This window comes from Protomyctophum bolini (assembly GCF_963924005.1).
Source record: "Protomyctophum bolini genome assembly, chromosome: 14".
NCBI classification, from domain to species: domain Eukaryota; kingdom Metazoa; phylum Chordata; class Actinopteri; order Myctophiformes; family Myctophidae; genus Protomyctophum; species Protomyctophum bolini.
In genome coordinates this window covers 24,094,193-24,110,126 of record NC_137875.1, presented here as the reverse complement: position 1 = coordinate 24,110,126, position 15,934 = coordinate 24,094,193, and the positions used below count along the sequence as shown (strand labels likewise).

The 15,934-nt window shown below is 43.0% G+C and overlaps 2 protein-coding genes and 1 pseudogene across 7 annotated transcripts; 2 read left to right on the top strand and 1 right to left on the bottom strand.

Moving 5' to 3' along the window:
• Positions 1-288: 288 nt before the first annotated feature.
• On the bottom strand, positions 289-8,628 carry LOC308328453 (sphingomyelin synthase-related protein 1-like). Of its 5 annotated transcripts, none has more exons than XM_080782277.1 (7): positions 8,535-8,628; positions 7,749-7,939; positions 3,177-3,803; positions 2,846-2,941; positions 2,471-2,588; positions 2,129-2,279; positions 289-1,949 (listed from the first exon to the last, which is right to left on the bottom strand). In XM_080782277.1, the coding sequence occupies exons 3-7, from the start codon at positions 3,797-3,799 to the stop codon at positions 1,645-1,647; spliced, it is 1,293 nt and encodes a 430-aa protein (XP_080638403.1). In that variant the 5' UTR covers positions 3,800-3,803; positions 7,749-7,939; positions 8,535-8,628; the 3' UTR covers positions 289-1,644. The 5 variants fall into 5 exon arrangements, with proteins under 5 accessions (XP_080638403.1, XP_080638405.1, XP_080638406.1 ...); XM_080782279.1 differs by lacking the exons at positions 7,749-7,939; positions 8,535-8,628 and adding exons at positions 4,293-4,538; positions 5,960-6,063; XM_080782280.1 differs by lacking the exons at positions 7,749-7,939; positions 8,535-8,628 and adding exons at positions 4,293-4,455; positions 5,960-5,992.
• On the top strand, positions 6,560-9,872 carry LOC308328814 (annotated as a pseudogene). The gene is made up of 7 exons (XR_013966232.1): positions 6,560-6,807; positions 7,465-7,679; positions 7,776-7,981; positions 8,617-8,620; positions 8,861-9,029; positions 9,287-9,504; positions 9,661-9,872. The product of XR_013966232.1 is annotated as an uncharacterized misc_RNA (transcript).
• A 3,721-nt stretch (positions 9,873-13,593) lies between these two features.
• Positions 13,594-15,933, top strand: LOC308327778 (dual specificity phosphatase 29-like). Its single transcript, XM_080781323.1, has 4 exons — positions 13,594-13,750; positions 14,082-14,306; positions 14,526-14,749; positions 15,534-15,933. Exons 2-4 carry the CDS (start codon positions 14,128-14,130, stop codon positions 15,755-15,757), a joined length of 627 nt encoding a protein of 208 aa, XP_080637449.1. The 5' UTR covers positions 13,594-13,750; positions 14,082-14,127; the 3' UTR covers positions 15,758-15,933.
• The last annotated feature ends 1 nt before the right edge of the window (position 15,934 follows it).

Below are 15,934 nucleotides of genomic sequence, written 5' to 3'. Positions count from 1 at the left end.
ACTACCACCCTCGTGAATCAGCTGCACTCCTTTACATTTCCCATTAATAGAGAACGGGTCCGTCCCACACTTCATAACCTCTGTCTGTGAGAGATTAGTAATCAAATATTATTGCAAAGTTTTCCAGTTGTTTATCCAGAAAGTGATCAGATGAGTTATCTGTGCAGATTAATATAATTGCACATTGGGAACACCAAATGTGACCAATGTCAGGAACAGCGTGCGCAGTACACACACACACACACACACACACACACACACACACACACACTTTTGTAAACCTTTTATTGTTGAGCCAAAAGGCAAATAATCCATACAAAAAGTATTAACAAAATAAAATAACTTTCAGTAGACTGGGATGCTATAGAGTAGGAACAATGAGATAGAGACGTGTTTCTCATAAGATACCCCTGAAAAGCCATGATCCAAATGTTTGGTTTGTTAATGAGGTTATTAGTGATGCAAGTGTTAAGAAAGCTCATGATTGAAAAATGAAATCTAAACCTAAATGGATACTTAACTCTTGTATTCCATGGCAATGTATGGACCACAATGGAAACAAGCCTCTGGCTTTTTGTGTCATCCATTTGGCGTGTTCAATAAAGTATTCAATACATTAATTCTGTTTCTTATCATGGTACCCATGGTCTACAGACAATATTAAAACAAATAAGTATGAAGTTTAAGTCACAAAATACAAAATCATAAAAACATGAAAGTGAAATTCCATGATAAATAAATTATGAAAATAAAAAGAATAGTTAATTGGCAAAATAGAACATATCCTGGATTTTCTGTCTTTCCTTCTTTTTTCGAATGATATTGATGTGGTCAAATAAAACACTTTCAGTATTTCATAAATAAATGGAAAATAAATGCTAAATCTAGCATCAATATAGCGCTTTACATAGATTTATGCATTCCATTCCCCCATTCATACACCGTTGGCGGAGGAAACCATGTAAGTCACCAACCTGCACATCAGGAGCAATTAGGGGTTCAGCGTCTTGCTCAAGGACACTTCCACACTAACTCTGGGGGAGCCCGGGATTGAACATATGCATCCAGCCACTCTACCAGTGACTCTACCCCCTGAACCACTGCCGCCCCATACATAAAATTCAAGTATGTCTGGTGAAAACAGTTCTACAGTGAACACCCAAATGCAAAAAAATAACCAAACCCCACCCCTCAACTGTTTCATAGCAAAGAAGACCGTGGCAACAAATCCAAAACATGTCAACTATTTAACTATGGTGTAGCTAGCCTTTCCATTTCTTGAAAATATAATTAATACAATTGACAACTCCACATTATTAAACCCCACGCTTTGTCACCACAGTGGGCCATACAATAAATTAATAAAGTGAATAAAGTAATTAAAAGGCAGGTGTGACTGACTTGTCTCTCTGAAATACAGAAAGAAGTTATTGTCCTCTAATAAACCTCACACAACGCAGGATAAGATTAGTGTAAACACCATCTGTTCATAAATAATATAAAAATACTAGCAACCATTCTCAACAAAGGACCACTTTGCTGTGAATCAATTTCAGGCTACAGAAAATTATATTATAATTACAATATCCTCTATATTATAATTATGACATAATATGATCTCTATGAGTCTTTCAATGTGACATGTCAGCCAATCAAAGTCTTCATGAATGCAGGTCTACTGAAGGGCCAATGGTACTGGTTGGGTACTGGTCCGTTGACATTGCACTCAAAGAAAGAGAACATGGGGAACCATATGCGTGCTCGTCGGCTGTGCTGGTAGGCACGAGTGTTGGCCAAGGTGTGGTAGTAGAGGAAAAGACGTGTGGTGATGTAGAAGGCTATGAACACGTCAATGGAATAGTGCTCATGAGCCGCCAGGATGAAAAATATCCCAAACAAGTTTAACACCCAGGAGATGGTGTGGATCAGATTCCAGCTCCGTGGTGTGTCTGTGGGACACAACGATAAGTAACAGTAAGCAGCGGTGAAATCCGATATTTCATCCGTTTATTTCCGGAGAGAAACACCATCTCACGATTAAGTATAAATTAGGCTGAAGAGTCTTATACCATATGCAAATTACAAAAGAAACAACTTTTTCTAAAACACACAAGTCATTAGGACTCACATTCGGTGACAAAGAAGTTCAGCATGGTGATGACAACGGTGTGTCCACTGAACATGTAGTCCCCACAGGTATGAACCCCTGTCAGGGTCATCCCAAAGCCACTCCAGATCGCCAGCGCCCTCTGGAGCTTTCCCCACATATCATCATACGTCTATGGAACAAACACACACCACATGCTGTAACATTTTCATAACACGTTATAATCTCTGATTCAAAGATAACAAGCATACAGTAAAATAATCATTTATTACCAGTGCGTGTGTTTGTGTGTTTGTGCGTGCTTGCGTGCGTGCGTGCGTGCGTGAATGCGTTTGTTTGTGTGTGTTGTGCCTGCCTGCCTACCTTACTGGCACACTGTAGATGTTGACCTGGTACAGAGAGGGACGTGACGAACATGGTGAAACTACGGAGAAGAAATACTGTTCCCATCAAAGAACACAGACGTCTAAACAGAATGGATCTGAGAGAGAGAGAGAGAGAAATACACTTAAATGAGTAATATTAAAAGCAAATTTGTCTGATTGAAATAAAATAAACATTTGTATTAAGTACAGTTGGAATAAACGGATAATTCATTGTGAATGCATTAAGAAATCTGTGTAAACAATGGAACTACACAAATTCTAGTAAGTAGTAGTATGTCCAATAATATTGATGAAATGTTGTTTGGCTTGTAATGCCTACAGTATTCGTAATTACAATGCAGTGGTGAATTACCTATGTTTATGAAGCAGCAGGATCAAAATAAATATGTAACACAGGATCAGACCACAGGCCTCAGCCATCGCGAAGGCACAGGGGATTCTAGGAACACTGAAAAACAACAGTATCAGCATGTAGATTAGATATCACCTACCATGGACTTGAACACTGATGTCAAGCAAGCAGTCTTGCTTGCTTGATTATTGCTCGACATGGGGGGGGGGGGGGGGGGTTGAATCTTCAAACCAACATTTACCTCACTGCTATAAAAATGAACAACGCCACCCAACGGCATGAAGGAAGGAAACACAAACGGGGTACCATACATTTTATACTGTAACTGTACCTGTCCAGAAATATGTCCGGCAGTGGCGGGTATGTCCTCATGTCAGGCACGCGTTCGTGCACGAGGACCATGACGAACGATGTGAATCCAAACACAAGCATAACATAGACGGAGCTCATGGCCGTCTTCCACAGCTCTGGGTCCAGACGGCCTGCCAGGTGCTGCCTGCACCTCCCATTGGAGTGTGTGTGACAGGGCGCGTCACCCGACGCATAACTGTATCTGTCAATATTCCTCAGGCGAAGCTCAGTTCCATTACACAAGTGCTCACCCCCGTTACACCTCCTGTCGGCCCCGCTACGCCCACATTCAGGGCCCGCTGACGCCACCGAGGCCCCGACTGGCAGGCCGTCTGTGGAGCCGAGACCAAGCTCCTCCACCTGGGCCTGGTTTTGGCTCTGGAGCCGCCTAAGGGCTAAGGCCAGCCTCTTGATGTCGCCCAGCACGCTGAGACCCAGCGGGGGGCCGCGTAAGTCTGCTTCAGTCAGCGACAAAAGGCTGGTGCCGTCCAGACGGTGCGTTGTACACAGCAGCACTACATACTCCCCGAAGCCTTCTTCCCTCAGCCATCGGGCCACTTGCTCACAGCTCCAGGTGCTCACCATCACCTCCGGTGAATCCATACCCCTGCACATTAGAAGAGAGGCAGAAGATGCACAGACTGTAAGACCCAAAGCAGAGACAGAGAATAGATTCAGCAACATCGCACACAACTCAATTCACACTGACCCACCCATACTGTTCTCACGCAGTCTCTGTGAGAGGTAATCTGCTGTTACTGAGTAGACGGTGACTAACACAGCTTGTTAGCAACTTAGCATACAGTACTTATACCAGTTTGACCTACAGTAATGGTGTGTAAGCTATTTGGTGTCATTACAGCAACAGCTCAGTTAACTGTACAGTAGGCATGTAAGTACTGGGACCACATCTATAAAAATATGTTTTTAAAAACAGTTTATAAAGTCTGCCAGAACTTGCCAGAACTTCTCCAAATTAGATGTAAAAAACTGTGCTGTATAATTCAAACTATGTATTACATCTAGACTATACATTTCTGGTTTGGTGATCATTGCCGTCTATACAAATAAATACAAACATAGATATAAAACTGACCAAATTAGCTGTTCCGCAGATCTTCAGTCAGTAATCCAGCACAGTCAATAATTCCAGTGCCTGGCTGGGTGGAGGTGAAGTGATACAGTATGTTCCACTCAAACAGCAGGACTTCTCTACTGATGAGACAATCTGCCCTGCTCTTTTACTGTACTTCGACCTGCTGATAAGCAAGGGTTCACCACAGCTCCAAAGTCTGCCAGGATAAGCAAGCACTCACAGCTTGCCCACAGCTGAATGTGAACACTGCAGTGCCCAGGTAATTTTATAATTTAGGCATTTAGCAGACACTCTTTAACCATATCGACTTCACAGTACAGTAAGCAAGGTATATTGATAAGAAAGAACAGAATATTACTAAAATTACTCCACAGTCAATTATCTTCTTGACAATGAGTGACCCGTGGGACATTTCTTTACAAATTCCTAGAAGTTCCTTTATGACATGATGAGTGATGGTTCAGATAATTATAGGCAGACAGATTTACTGCATGCCTGGGGTTATATATCAGGCATGCAGTATTGAGTAAATACGTTTAGAACAGCAGCAGTAAATGTTGTATGGTGTAGCAACTAGCCCAAGTGAATCAATCTGTTAAATCTTTATTAACAAATCCTAACTCAACTAATTGACCTCAGAGGAGTTGTTCTGTTCTGTTCTCCCTCATATACACTAGCCAATTCCTTCAAATGGCTAGTGTATGGCTAGTGTATTGTGGTTGCGAGCCAACCTCGCAACCACATTAACAGCATGTAGCCTAGTCTTTAGGAGTCTAGGGTGTCCGTCTAGCCATGTCAGCATCTCTGTGAGGCTTACAGTAGTGAGTCACATAAGACGGTGACACAGCTGTGTGACACAGCTCTCTCCCGCATGCGCGCACGTGTGTGTGTGTGTGTGTGTGTGAGAGAGAGAGAGAGAGAGAGAGAGAGAGAGAGAGAGAGAGACATGAGAGAAAGAGAGAGAGAGAGAGCGTAATGCTCATTGCTCAGATTACATTGTGTGACTTGTCCTCATACGTTCCAATATGACAATGACACATACAAGGAGGATATTAATTTAGGGAAATGAAATAACATAAACCATAACCAAGGCTGTTCAAAACCATTCATTCATTACTCCTAGCCATATAGCCATGTGATATTACATATATATTTCATAGATCTATGGATATGAAATATCACAGAGGGTGTGTTCTGGCTGTGTATATGTAAATCACTACATGTACTGTATGTGGACTGAGTATGTAATGTATAACTTATACTAGTACAATTCAGTTAGTACTTACAGTAAGTACTATATAGGCCTATCTAATCACTGAATTGAGCAGGAAGCTATAGGCCTTCTTGCGTTAAATTTAAATCCTCTTAGCAGACCTTGTATTGAACTGTACTTTCCTGTGCTTTTTTTTCTCCAAACTGTTTATAAAGTATTCAATCAATCAATCAATCAAAAATGATTGAGTGATTTCAGACAGCCCAAAGACTAAACTACAACTAAATCTAAAAAATACAGGTTGTTTTTCTACAGAAACTACTGTACGAGGATGCTCACCCCCGTTTACACCACATCTGTCACCTCACACACTCGACAGTGATTAAGCCATTCGCCTAAAAACACATTTGAAAACATCTAAAAGCCACAGCCTAGTTTCTGTAATACGCCTTACCAAGAGACTAGTGCCACTCCGATGACTCAGGACTGTGCTTGTGTTGTCTGTTTAGGTGGACTAACTTGTTTAAAGCAACAAGTGGCTCACAACTGAAGTATTTCATTGCCAACATGCTTCTGACAACTTGGCAACAACATGCCAAACAGGAAGAGACATATGGTGGACAGTAAAACAACCGTTCAAAGAATGCCTGGGAAAACAGCGCCTCCACGTGCATGGGAGTATGGTTGCGCCATTAGATTGCACCAATTGCATGTGTCCACTCCAAATCTGCTGGTAACTTGACCTTTGTCTACAACAGCCTAGCCGTTATATTGCATAATTTGCATGTGTCCAAGTCCAAAACAGAGGTGTGTTGTGGAATGTAGTAGCTTCTTAATTTGTTATCTCATACAGGCGACAGCTTTCCTATTGATGTTTTGAGTTACAAGGAAATATCTGGTACCCGAGTCCTCTGCTGCTGCCTGCACACGACCTGCAACACCTGTCTTTGACAGTCAGAGACTGTGAGTCTGTTGCTGCAACAGCTGAAATGTTGTTGTGTTTTCACAGAACCCAGTGCGGTTTTTGTGTTGTGTGATTTAGTTTTAAGGCAAAAGAAAACCTTCCCTTTGTATATTATTAAGGCTACTCGCTACTTTGATGATGGACTCTGCAATGAGTGACGTGTCAGAAGTGAGAAAGGAGATGAAAGGCGAGTCAGGAGGGAAGGTGAAGAGCATGAGTGAGAAGGAGTGTATGTGGAAGAGCCCATGTCTAATGGAACTGGAGCAGGTCTTACATTCAGCACAATCCTCCTGTCGCCATGGAGACAAGGTGTGGCCGAACTTGTATCTAGGAGACATGTAAGTGTCCTGCATTGTAATAGACTGTGAGTGTGTTGTCTGTTATCTCCGCCAGGCAGAAATCCGGAGATTTTGTTTTCATCCCCCCCCCCCCCCCCCCGGTGCAATTACATAATTGCACCGTAGAGTTAAATAAGTGTGTGTGTGTGTGTGTGTGTGTGTGTGTGTGTGTGTGTGTGTGTGTGTGTGTGTGTGTGTGTGTGTGTGTGTGTGTGTGTGTGTGTGTGTGTGTGTGTGTGTGTGTGTGTGTGTGTGTGTGTGTGTGCGCGCGCGCGTGCGTGCGTGTCTGTGTCTGTGTTTTCGTTTCTGGAAAACTACTGGAACAATCAGCACCAAACATGTCGTGTACACTGGCTATGGAAGACATTCCCACATTTGTACACTTTGGCTGAAACAGTGAAAACCTTAGCTTCAAAAATGAAGCTTATTCTGCCACAAGTTTTGCAATTCCTTACACACACACCCACAGTGACCAACATATTAATGCACATAGACAAAAACACAGACACACATATTAAAGACCAATGTTAACTTTATCTACACATGATGTGCACAGGCCTGGCGAGTGCCCCTTGCTAGTTATTGATGCGATGATGTATGTTATTTCTACCAGGTATATATACCTACATATACATATACATATACATATACATATACATATATGTCTCATGACAAGTATGGCCTGTGGCAGTTGGGAATCACTCATGTTTTGAATGCAGCCCATGGTAAAATGTGCTATAAAGGCAGTGATGACTTCTACGGGACAACAGTGACATACTACGGCGTTCCGGCCAATGACCTGCCAACATTTGACCTTTCACCTTTCTTCTACCCTGCTGCTGAATTCATTCACCAGGCTTTGACATCAGGAGGTACCACAAGGCATCACATACATTCTTACACTTTAACAACAACTGTACTGTATACTTTAATGTGCTCACTGTAAATGTAGCTGTTCTGTTTTCCAGGTAAGGTGCTGGTGCACTGCGCCGTGGGTGTGAGTCGGTCAGCTGCATTGGTCCTAGCGTACCTCATGGTCCATCACCACTTCAGTCTTCTGAGCTCTGTACGGGCCGTACAGCAAAGGCGCTAGGTTTTCCCTAACAGAGGCTTCCTTAAACAGCTTATTACCCTGGACCAAAAACAGAGGAACAGACACAAGAAGATGGATCCAGCCCAACACCCCTCTATTTGAACAATGAGGACCACGCCCGTCAGTATTGGGGAAGTTCACACGTACAGTATGGACATACGGACGGATGGACGGACGGACGGACGGACGCTGTTCTAGACAGCTAACCCCTTTGGTGCCACGCCATAAAAGTGTAATGAGTCTGGAGACAAACTGTATAGTGATTAATATACATTAATTCATTATAAGAAAATATATATATATAAAGTTTATATTATGATCCAGTGTGTAAACAAAATATTATATTGTTACTGTTACTCATAACAAGTGACATTATTATGTAATGTGTTACTTATATAATGCATATCCCCCCCCCTAACACTGATTCTCACATGATAGATGGCAAAATAAATGGTTAAAGAGTGATGAAGAATGATGAAAGGTTAAGCAGGTATAATTTACACCATACAAGATTGTGTGTAAAACCGGTAGTTACAGTTTTCAGTCACCAGTTGTACGGTACCACTGTCACCATTGTGAGCCTGTATCCGCACTGGCCAGCCAGGTCCCCTAGCTACTACTGTACTGTACGTACCACTATACACAGAAAACTGTCCTGATATAATCATCCTCAGTGGTGACAGCTCAATCTTCACATGATGTCCTTGTCTTTGCAGCTTGGTCCTCGGCATCACTGAGTGAGCATGATCAATTTAATAGCAAAGAACATATACCGGTAACTAGTGAGAAGGAACACACTGAGCCAGCAGCTAATTTTGGAGCTAACCAGGATCCTGAAATGGCCAGCTGCTCATATCTCTCACTGTCAGACTGCACACACACACACACACACACACACACACACACACACACACATGCATACACTGAGACAGACACGCTGAGTAACTCCAGTGTACACAGACAGTGGAGTAACAGTTACATTGGGAAGCACTGTCTCTCTGAAGATGTCTGGGAGAACTCAGCCACAGGACTTCGCGCTCATTAAAGAACTGGAGTATATCCTGGATTCCTGTAGACTGGAGCTCACGTCGGTCGACGAGGTCTGGCCCAACCTATACATAGGAAATGTGTGAGTGTCTCACCTGTTTACAAACCTCAAGGAATTATTACACTTACAGTCCCGTCCCCCCCCTCCGACTTCTGGCAGGGTATAGGAAGTGCTGTACTTTTGGTACTTCTCACTTTTGAGGGCCTCTTCCATTGCCGTTTCATTCAAACTGTCTTTCTATATAGGCTGCATATTATTTAATTAATAATATTTAATTAAACTGTTTCATGTAGTTTGTAATGTTCCTCACTCACCCGTGTTTCCTGTCTGTTTCCCAGGGCCATAGCTCAGAACAGAAGTGCGTTACGTAAACTTGGCATCACTCATGTTCTGAATGCAGCGCATTCCAAACAAGGCAGCATTGGTGACCAGAGTTACTATGGGAACATGTGTGTCTACTGTGGCATTCCAGCAGAGGATTCAGACCAGTTTGACCTCAGTCAGTACTTCAAACCTGCAGCTGACTTCATACAGAAGGGCCTGAAGAGCAAAGACGGTATGCTATGATGTGTGCGTGTGCACTGTGCACACACATCTACATCAAGGCTTGTCGTGCCATCATGTCCGCTTCTGTTTCAATATTAAACAACGCAGTTTATTGATGACAATCTGTTTACATCTACACCTTCTAATCCTTCAACCCTTTGTGCAGGAAAGGTGTTTGTGCACTGCATCATGGGAGTCAGTCGCTCTGCCACTTTGGTGCTAGCATTCTTGATGCTTCGGCAGCGCCTCTCTGTCTCTGATGGCATCAAGCAATTGACCCAAAAACGTGCCATCTACCCCAACAAAAGGTTCCTGTCGCTCCTCCTCACCCTTGACAGACAGCTGACACGCAGGAGGAGGCTGTGTCCTCTCCTCTGACATGTTCTGGTTTTACCCCCTGCACTCACGGACGGATTATAGACAGTGGGGCTGATGAGAATTACAACCATTAATGCATGGTCGGGCCCAGGGGCCATTAACCCTTCCTATATTCCTACTGTATATACTGTATATGACAGTAATTGTGCATTTGCATGCCTGCTATTTCAAAGACAAATATTGTACTTTGGGCCTTGAAAGCTAACTGGCCCAGGGGTCCCCATGAGTCATCTGCCTCCAGTGTTTCTGCTAATGAATCCTTCCCCAAGGGTACATGTAATTAGTTATCTTGTCATCTTTGCTAAACTATACTTGAGATTATACTTCTGTACATAATATGATTAATGACAATTAGACAGACCAGGAAGATTTTAAGTATCTTTAAAATATATGTTTAGAATTTCCATTTCTGCCAAGCAGCTATAGCTGTCCCTATAGACTAATTCGATTTATAGAAGTATTTACATAATTGCACCGTAGAGTTAAATAAGTGTGTGTGTGTGTGTGTGTGTGTGTGTGTGTGTGTGTGTGTGTGTGTGTGTGTGTGTGTGTGTGTGTGTGTGTGTGTGTGTGTGTGTGTGGTGGGAGGAACATTTATTTTCTACTCATTTTCTGAGCTTCCGAATTACAGATTGTTAGGCAGAAGCATTTGAGAATTGCTCCCTGACCCATGGGCATATTTCACCACTAGAGATGGAAAGGCTTTTTCAAGTTTGTTGCAAGTGGACTCGCCTGAAATCTTACCACATACATCCTGATGCCTTCCCTGCTTGCACCCTAAAAACACCTCATGACACGACCTAACTATGTTCTAAAAGAGGACCCAAATGTTTTCTTTGCTATCCTGTGTTGTTGCAGATGATAAGAGCTTTTTCATTCATTCATTCGTTCAACTAATCATTCATTCATTTGTTCATTCATTCCTTCATTGTTGTAATATCGACTGAAACTGAGATGGGTTTTGTACAGTATGTCACCTCACCTGTTATAGGAAGAGGTCAAAGTTCATCTCTCAGGGTGTCTGGTGGCTCAGCCAGACCACATGCTCCCTGTGAGCTGGATGGGTCTCACTAGTGTTGTAGTCGAGACCACCTAAAGCGAGACCAAGACAAGACCAAGACCTAGGAGGGTCGAGACCAAGACCAAGACCAATAGCGATGCGAGCCTATGGGGCCGAGACCAAGACCAAGACCAAGACCTGGAGGGTCGAGACCGAGACCAAGACCAAGACCGCTGCTAGCCTAGGGGGCCGAGACCAAGACCAAGACCAAGACCTGGAGGGTCGAGACCGAGACCAAGACCAATAGCGATGCGAGCCTATGGGGCCGAGACCAAGACCAAGACCAAGACCTGGAGGGTCGAGACCAAGACCAAGACCAAGACCGATGCGAGCCTATGGGGCCGAGACCAAGACCAAGACCAAGACCTGGAGGGTCGAGACCGAGACTGCCGCGAGGCGAGACCGAGTCAAGACCAAGACTATTTTTCCCTCTTCCTGACGTCTCAGAGTATGATTTTCCACAAAACTTGCACTTTGCACTGTGCTTTTTCCCCCCATTATCCTTGAAAATGTAATTTTTGTGTTCCACAAAGCCAAACCTTATAACAGCTGAATTAGCCGACATCTTATTGACCAGTACATTTGTTGTTCCCCCAAATTAAACCATGTGCATTGCGCATGCACTGAATTAACCTGTGAACTGTCACTGTGACCTCACCTGTCACACTGTCCGTCACTGTCAGTTTGACAGTTTCCGACCAAAACCTTTCAGATTAATGGCTATGGGCTATGGCTCACCTTCAAATTAAAACAATAGTTTATTAGTTGGTTTTGGTTGCTGCTGTTTGAGCCTTTTAGTAAATAAATCGGTAGTGAACCAACAATGTCAATGAGGCATGCATGCACGTTATACAGCAAAGGATTGTTTTTATGATCGTTTTTATTATAGCCTGACAAGACATGATCACATAAGGTGGACGATGGATGGATTTTAGTTTACTTTAGGTATAGATGTAACGTCAGGTAGGTGGTGGTTCTTTACTCTTCTCATGATGAAACTAAACCGAGGCGATGCTTCATAGTTCATACATATGTCGCGGTCGCGCTGCACGGCTGCAGTGCAACGCGTTGTGATAGATTGGCTATTTTCAGATCAGTATTCAGATCACCGCTCAACCTCGTTTATTAAAACGACTACAGGCTACAAGTTACAACTTACAACACAAAAAGAAAGCTTGCAGTCTTGCACTGTTGGTAGAATATATTGAAATGAAAATGCCAGGCTGTATGCCGGGCGCTGCATGCGTATTGCCGTCAATGCCGTGCGTAACTCTCCGCCTCCCGGCCGACACTTTTTTTATTTAAGCCCATTGCCTGAGGCTGATATAATTTCATGATAGAATGATCATAATAACATCAACATGTGCTCTTCTTTGGACCTGTATGAACGTCATGCAGCGCTGTTCTCCTTAACAGCTGTCTTTAATTCATTAATGTGAATGGGCTCCTCTCACTCTCTCAGTCCTTGCGATCGGGTTGATATAATAGAACGTTTTGCATCTCGTCTCGAGTGGTCTCGATGGGGGAAGAGACCCGAGACAATAAGTCCGAGACCAAGACAAGACCAAGACAAATGAGGCGCGAGACCGAGACGAGACCACAAGACAAAAAAGGCGAGAAGCGCGAGACCGAGACAAGACCAAGACAAATGAGAGGCGAGACCGAGACGAGACCACAAGACAAAAAAAGGCGAGAAGCGCGAGACCGAGACAAGACCAAGACAAATGAGGCGCGAGACCGAGACGAGACCACAAGACAAAAAAAGGCGAGAAGCGCGAGACCGAGACAAGACCGAGACCACGAAAATTTGGTCTCGAGACCGGTCTCGAGACGAGACCAGGTGGTCTCGACTACAACACTAGGTCTCACATCTCACATGCGTATCTCTCCTCTCTCTGCCTTTCATTTCCTGCATGTTTCTCTAAACTGAACAATCTGAAAGGGAAAAAAAGCATGAACAAAAATCTTTGAACAGTTCCACTTTCAACGTGATCCATGCTGACAACAACCGACCAAAATAAACCAACCGAGTGAGCTGTCAACCCTTGATCTTAAAGATGTAAATTAAAGAGTCATAAATAGTTTTAAAAAGAGACAAAGACACCCTGCTCAGTCAGTGCACCTGTCTGCTCATCATTCTCATGATGATAACACATGACTGTTGCAACGCTTGCAACTGTTACTGTAGGTCAAATGTTCCTAATGTTTCAACCTACCAACCTACCACATGACTACCACATGCAGTAATAATTACATCTGCAGGATGTTCAAAGTAACCATTGTCACATTACAAGCTCAGCTCACTTTACTCAGGCTGAGTGAACAGTGTGTGCACACATATGTGTGTGTGTGTGTGTGTGTGGGGTGGGAGTGTGTGTCTGTGTGTGTGTGTGTGTGTGTGTGTGTGTGTGTGTGTGTGTGTGTGTGTGTGTGTGTGTGTGTGTGTGTGTGTGTGTGTGTGTGCGCGCGCGTGCGTGTGTGCACGTGTGTGTGTGTGTGTGTGTGTGTGTGTGTGTGTGTGTGTGCGCCTGCGTTGTTTTGGTATATGAGTTAGGTTTACAATGTGTGTTGAGTCTCTCTACTCACCTCAATGAATAGTGAGACGTTGTGGAGGTCAGGTCTCAGAAGGCTAAAAATACACACCTTAAACATAGCGCCTGAGAGTGCATGAGTCCCCATTCCAGATCTGCATTTTACGCAGCAAGTTCTACACACACACAAACACACATGTAGGCCAACTCAGACGAGCACAGAAATCCTCTGTTTGCAAAACTGCTGATTGTAAAAGGATTCAGTGCATCAATCATTGTGGGAAGAGGTGAGTTACACTCTATTTCTACTGCATTACATCAAAACCGTATCTATAACAGGGTTGTGCTAACAACACATTTTGCAGTTAATGAAGAGTCACGCTGCCAATGATTTGAACAAAGAGTTTAGTACAACTGAAACATGTCTATATACCGGTACGGACCATTCATGTCTGTCTATGACCAGCATGTTCTTGGTCCTGCTAGAGTTATCACCACACGTTTCCATGTTGAAAAATGGCCATACATTTTCAAGCATTTAAAAAAAATAGCAGAATGAAATTATTTGTGAAATTGTGTGACAATTAACCGTCAACTTAAATTTGTAATCATCTGAAGTGTCGCTGGTCGCTGGGTGGTGAAGGATAGGACATCAGAGGTGATCATGTCATCTTGTGTGGTGAAGTCCAGAGGTAGGAACCCGTACACCGCAGTGCAGGTGGACCCGAACAGCGACTACGCCACACCAGGAGCTCTAACCCTAGAGCAGATGTTCTGGGCTGGTTCTTTGCCTCAGTACGCACATGTAAACGAGGTCTGGCCTAATATCTATATAGGGGATCAGTAAGTAAATATGCATATTGTACAGATTCTTAGACACAGACACACACACACCGACACACACACACACACACACACACACACACACACACACGTTTTCATATTCGAACATTTGTGTGAACAGTACAATTCAAGTGTGTACAAATGGACCGTTACGCGTCCATTTGTACACTCATCTAATTGTACAGGTGATTTTACTACTGTATCTGTGTGTGACAACAGGAAAACTGCCCTGGAAGGTCCTGGCCTGAAGGATATGAGAATAACACACGTCCTGAATGCGGCCGAGGGGAAGTTTAATAACGTGATAACCGGTGCTGATTACTACAGTGATATGAACATCCAGTACTTGGGGGTAGAGGCTGATGACACGCCCTCCTTCAAAATATCCCAGCACTTCTACACTGCAGCCCAGTTCATCAAAAATGCCCTCAGTCACCAACAGAGTAGGTGCTTAAGTACTACTACTATACTAACAGCTTCAAGTGTTTCATAGATAGGTGTGGTATGTCTGATGATCATGAGACTGAAGAGGTCTCACAAATAATTCTGGTCAAACATGAGAAAATATGTTTTGGTGCCTGTCGTTGCCACATTTGCTACATACACCTCTGTGAATCTAATATGGACCCATGTGTTTTGACCATAGAAACAATAAATGTAATGTATAGCATTGACATTTCTACACATACCTACACTACAGTATGTTGTTTAGACAAATGCTAGGTTTTTATGTTTCCTAAATTTGCACTTTCTTTGCACTCTAGACCATTTACCCAAATTATAAATCGCAAACAACAATTTGTTGACTAAGGTTCATGCCATTTACTCTCATTTTGCGCTTTTCAAGTCGCTCTGGATAAGACTAAGAGCTAAATACCTAAAAAACTGTCAATCCGTGGGTTCATAACAATTTCCCCACAAAGTGCAGTTGTGAATATTCTTTTACCCCGTTAAATCCGGGAAAGCATCCGTGTCATTTTAGTGTTGGCTATTCAAAAACAGCAGATCTACAAGCTCACAGTGCATCACTTTGTGACGCGTGAAAATTCTTGAATCATTTTGAATTACGAAATAGTTTGAGTGCATCACTTTGTGACGCGTGAAAATTCTTGAATCATTTTGAATTACGAAATAGTTTGAGAACTACCGATTTAGAAGGCATTTGTAGAATCCGCCTCTGGTCTATAATGGGTTAAATCTATGGTTTTGTGCTGGTTTGTGTTCTAGACAAAGTTCTGGTACACTGTGTGATGGGTCGGAGCCGGTCAGCAACCTTGGTCCTGGCATACCTGATGATGGAACAAAGCATGACTGTGGTGGATGCTATTGAGCGTGTTGTTCAGCGCCGCTGTATTCTGCCCAACCATGGCTTCCTGAAACAACTCAGAACTCTGGACATAACATTACAGGAGGAGAGGCTGAGACTAAAGAGAGAGACACAAGAACAGTAACGCAGTGATAATATGAAAATGTTTACTTGTAACTTCATGGTTTGTTTTGTCTTAACTTCTTTCGCTTATGTCTCTGTATTTATTCATATCGAGATGTTTTTTTTTCCACAAATGAAATTTCTTTCATATAATTCCCATTTAAATTAAAACATTGTGAATGACCAATGACAAATAGAG

Coding starts and splice junctions, on each gene's coding strand:
- LOC308328453 (XM_080782277.1), bottom strand. CDS start 3,799: ATGGATTCACCGGAGGTGATGGTGAGCACCTGGAGCTGTGAGCAAGTG. Junction 2,942..3,176: donor CCGGACATATTTCTGGACAG/GTACAGTTACAG, acceptor GTTGTTTTTCAG/TGTTCCTAGAATCCCCTGTG. Junction 2,280..2,470: donor ATCTACAGTGTGCCAGTAAG/GTAGGCAGGCAG, acceptor TTTGTTCCATAG/ACGTATGATGATATGTGGGG.
- LOC308327778 (XM_080781323.1), top strand. CDS start 14,128: ATGTCATCTTGTGTGGTGAAGTCCAGAGGTAGGAACCCGTACACCGCA. Junction 14,307..14,525: donor AATATCTATATAGGGGATCA/GTAAGTAAATAT, acceptor GTGTGACAACAG/GAAAACTGCCCTGGAAGGTC. Junction 14,750..15,533: donor TGCCCTCAGTCACCAACAGA/GTAGGTGCTTAA, acceptor TTTGTGTTCTAG/ACAAAGTTCTGGTACACTGT.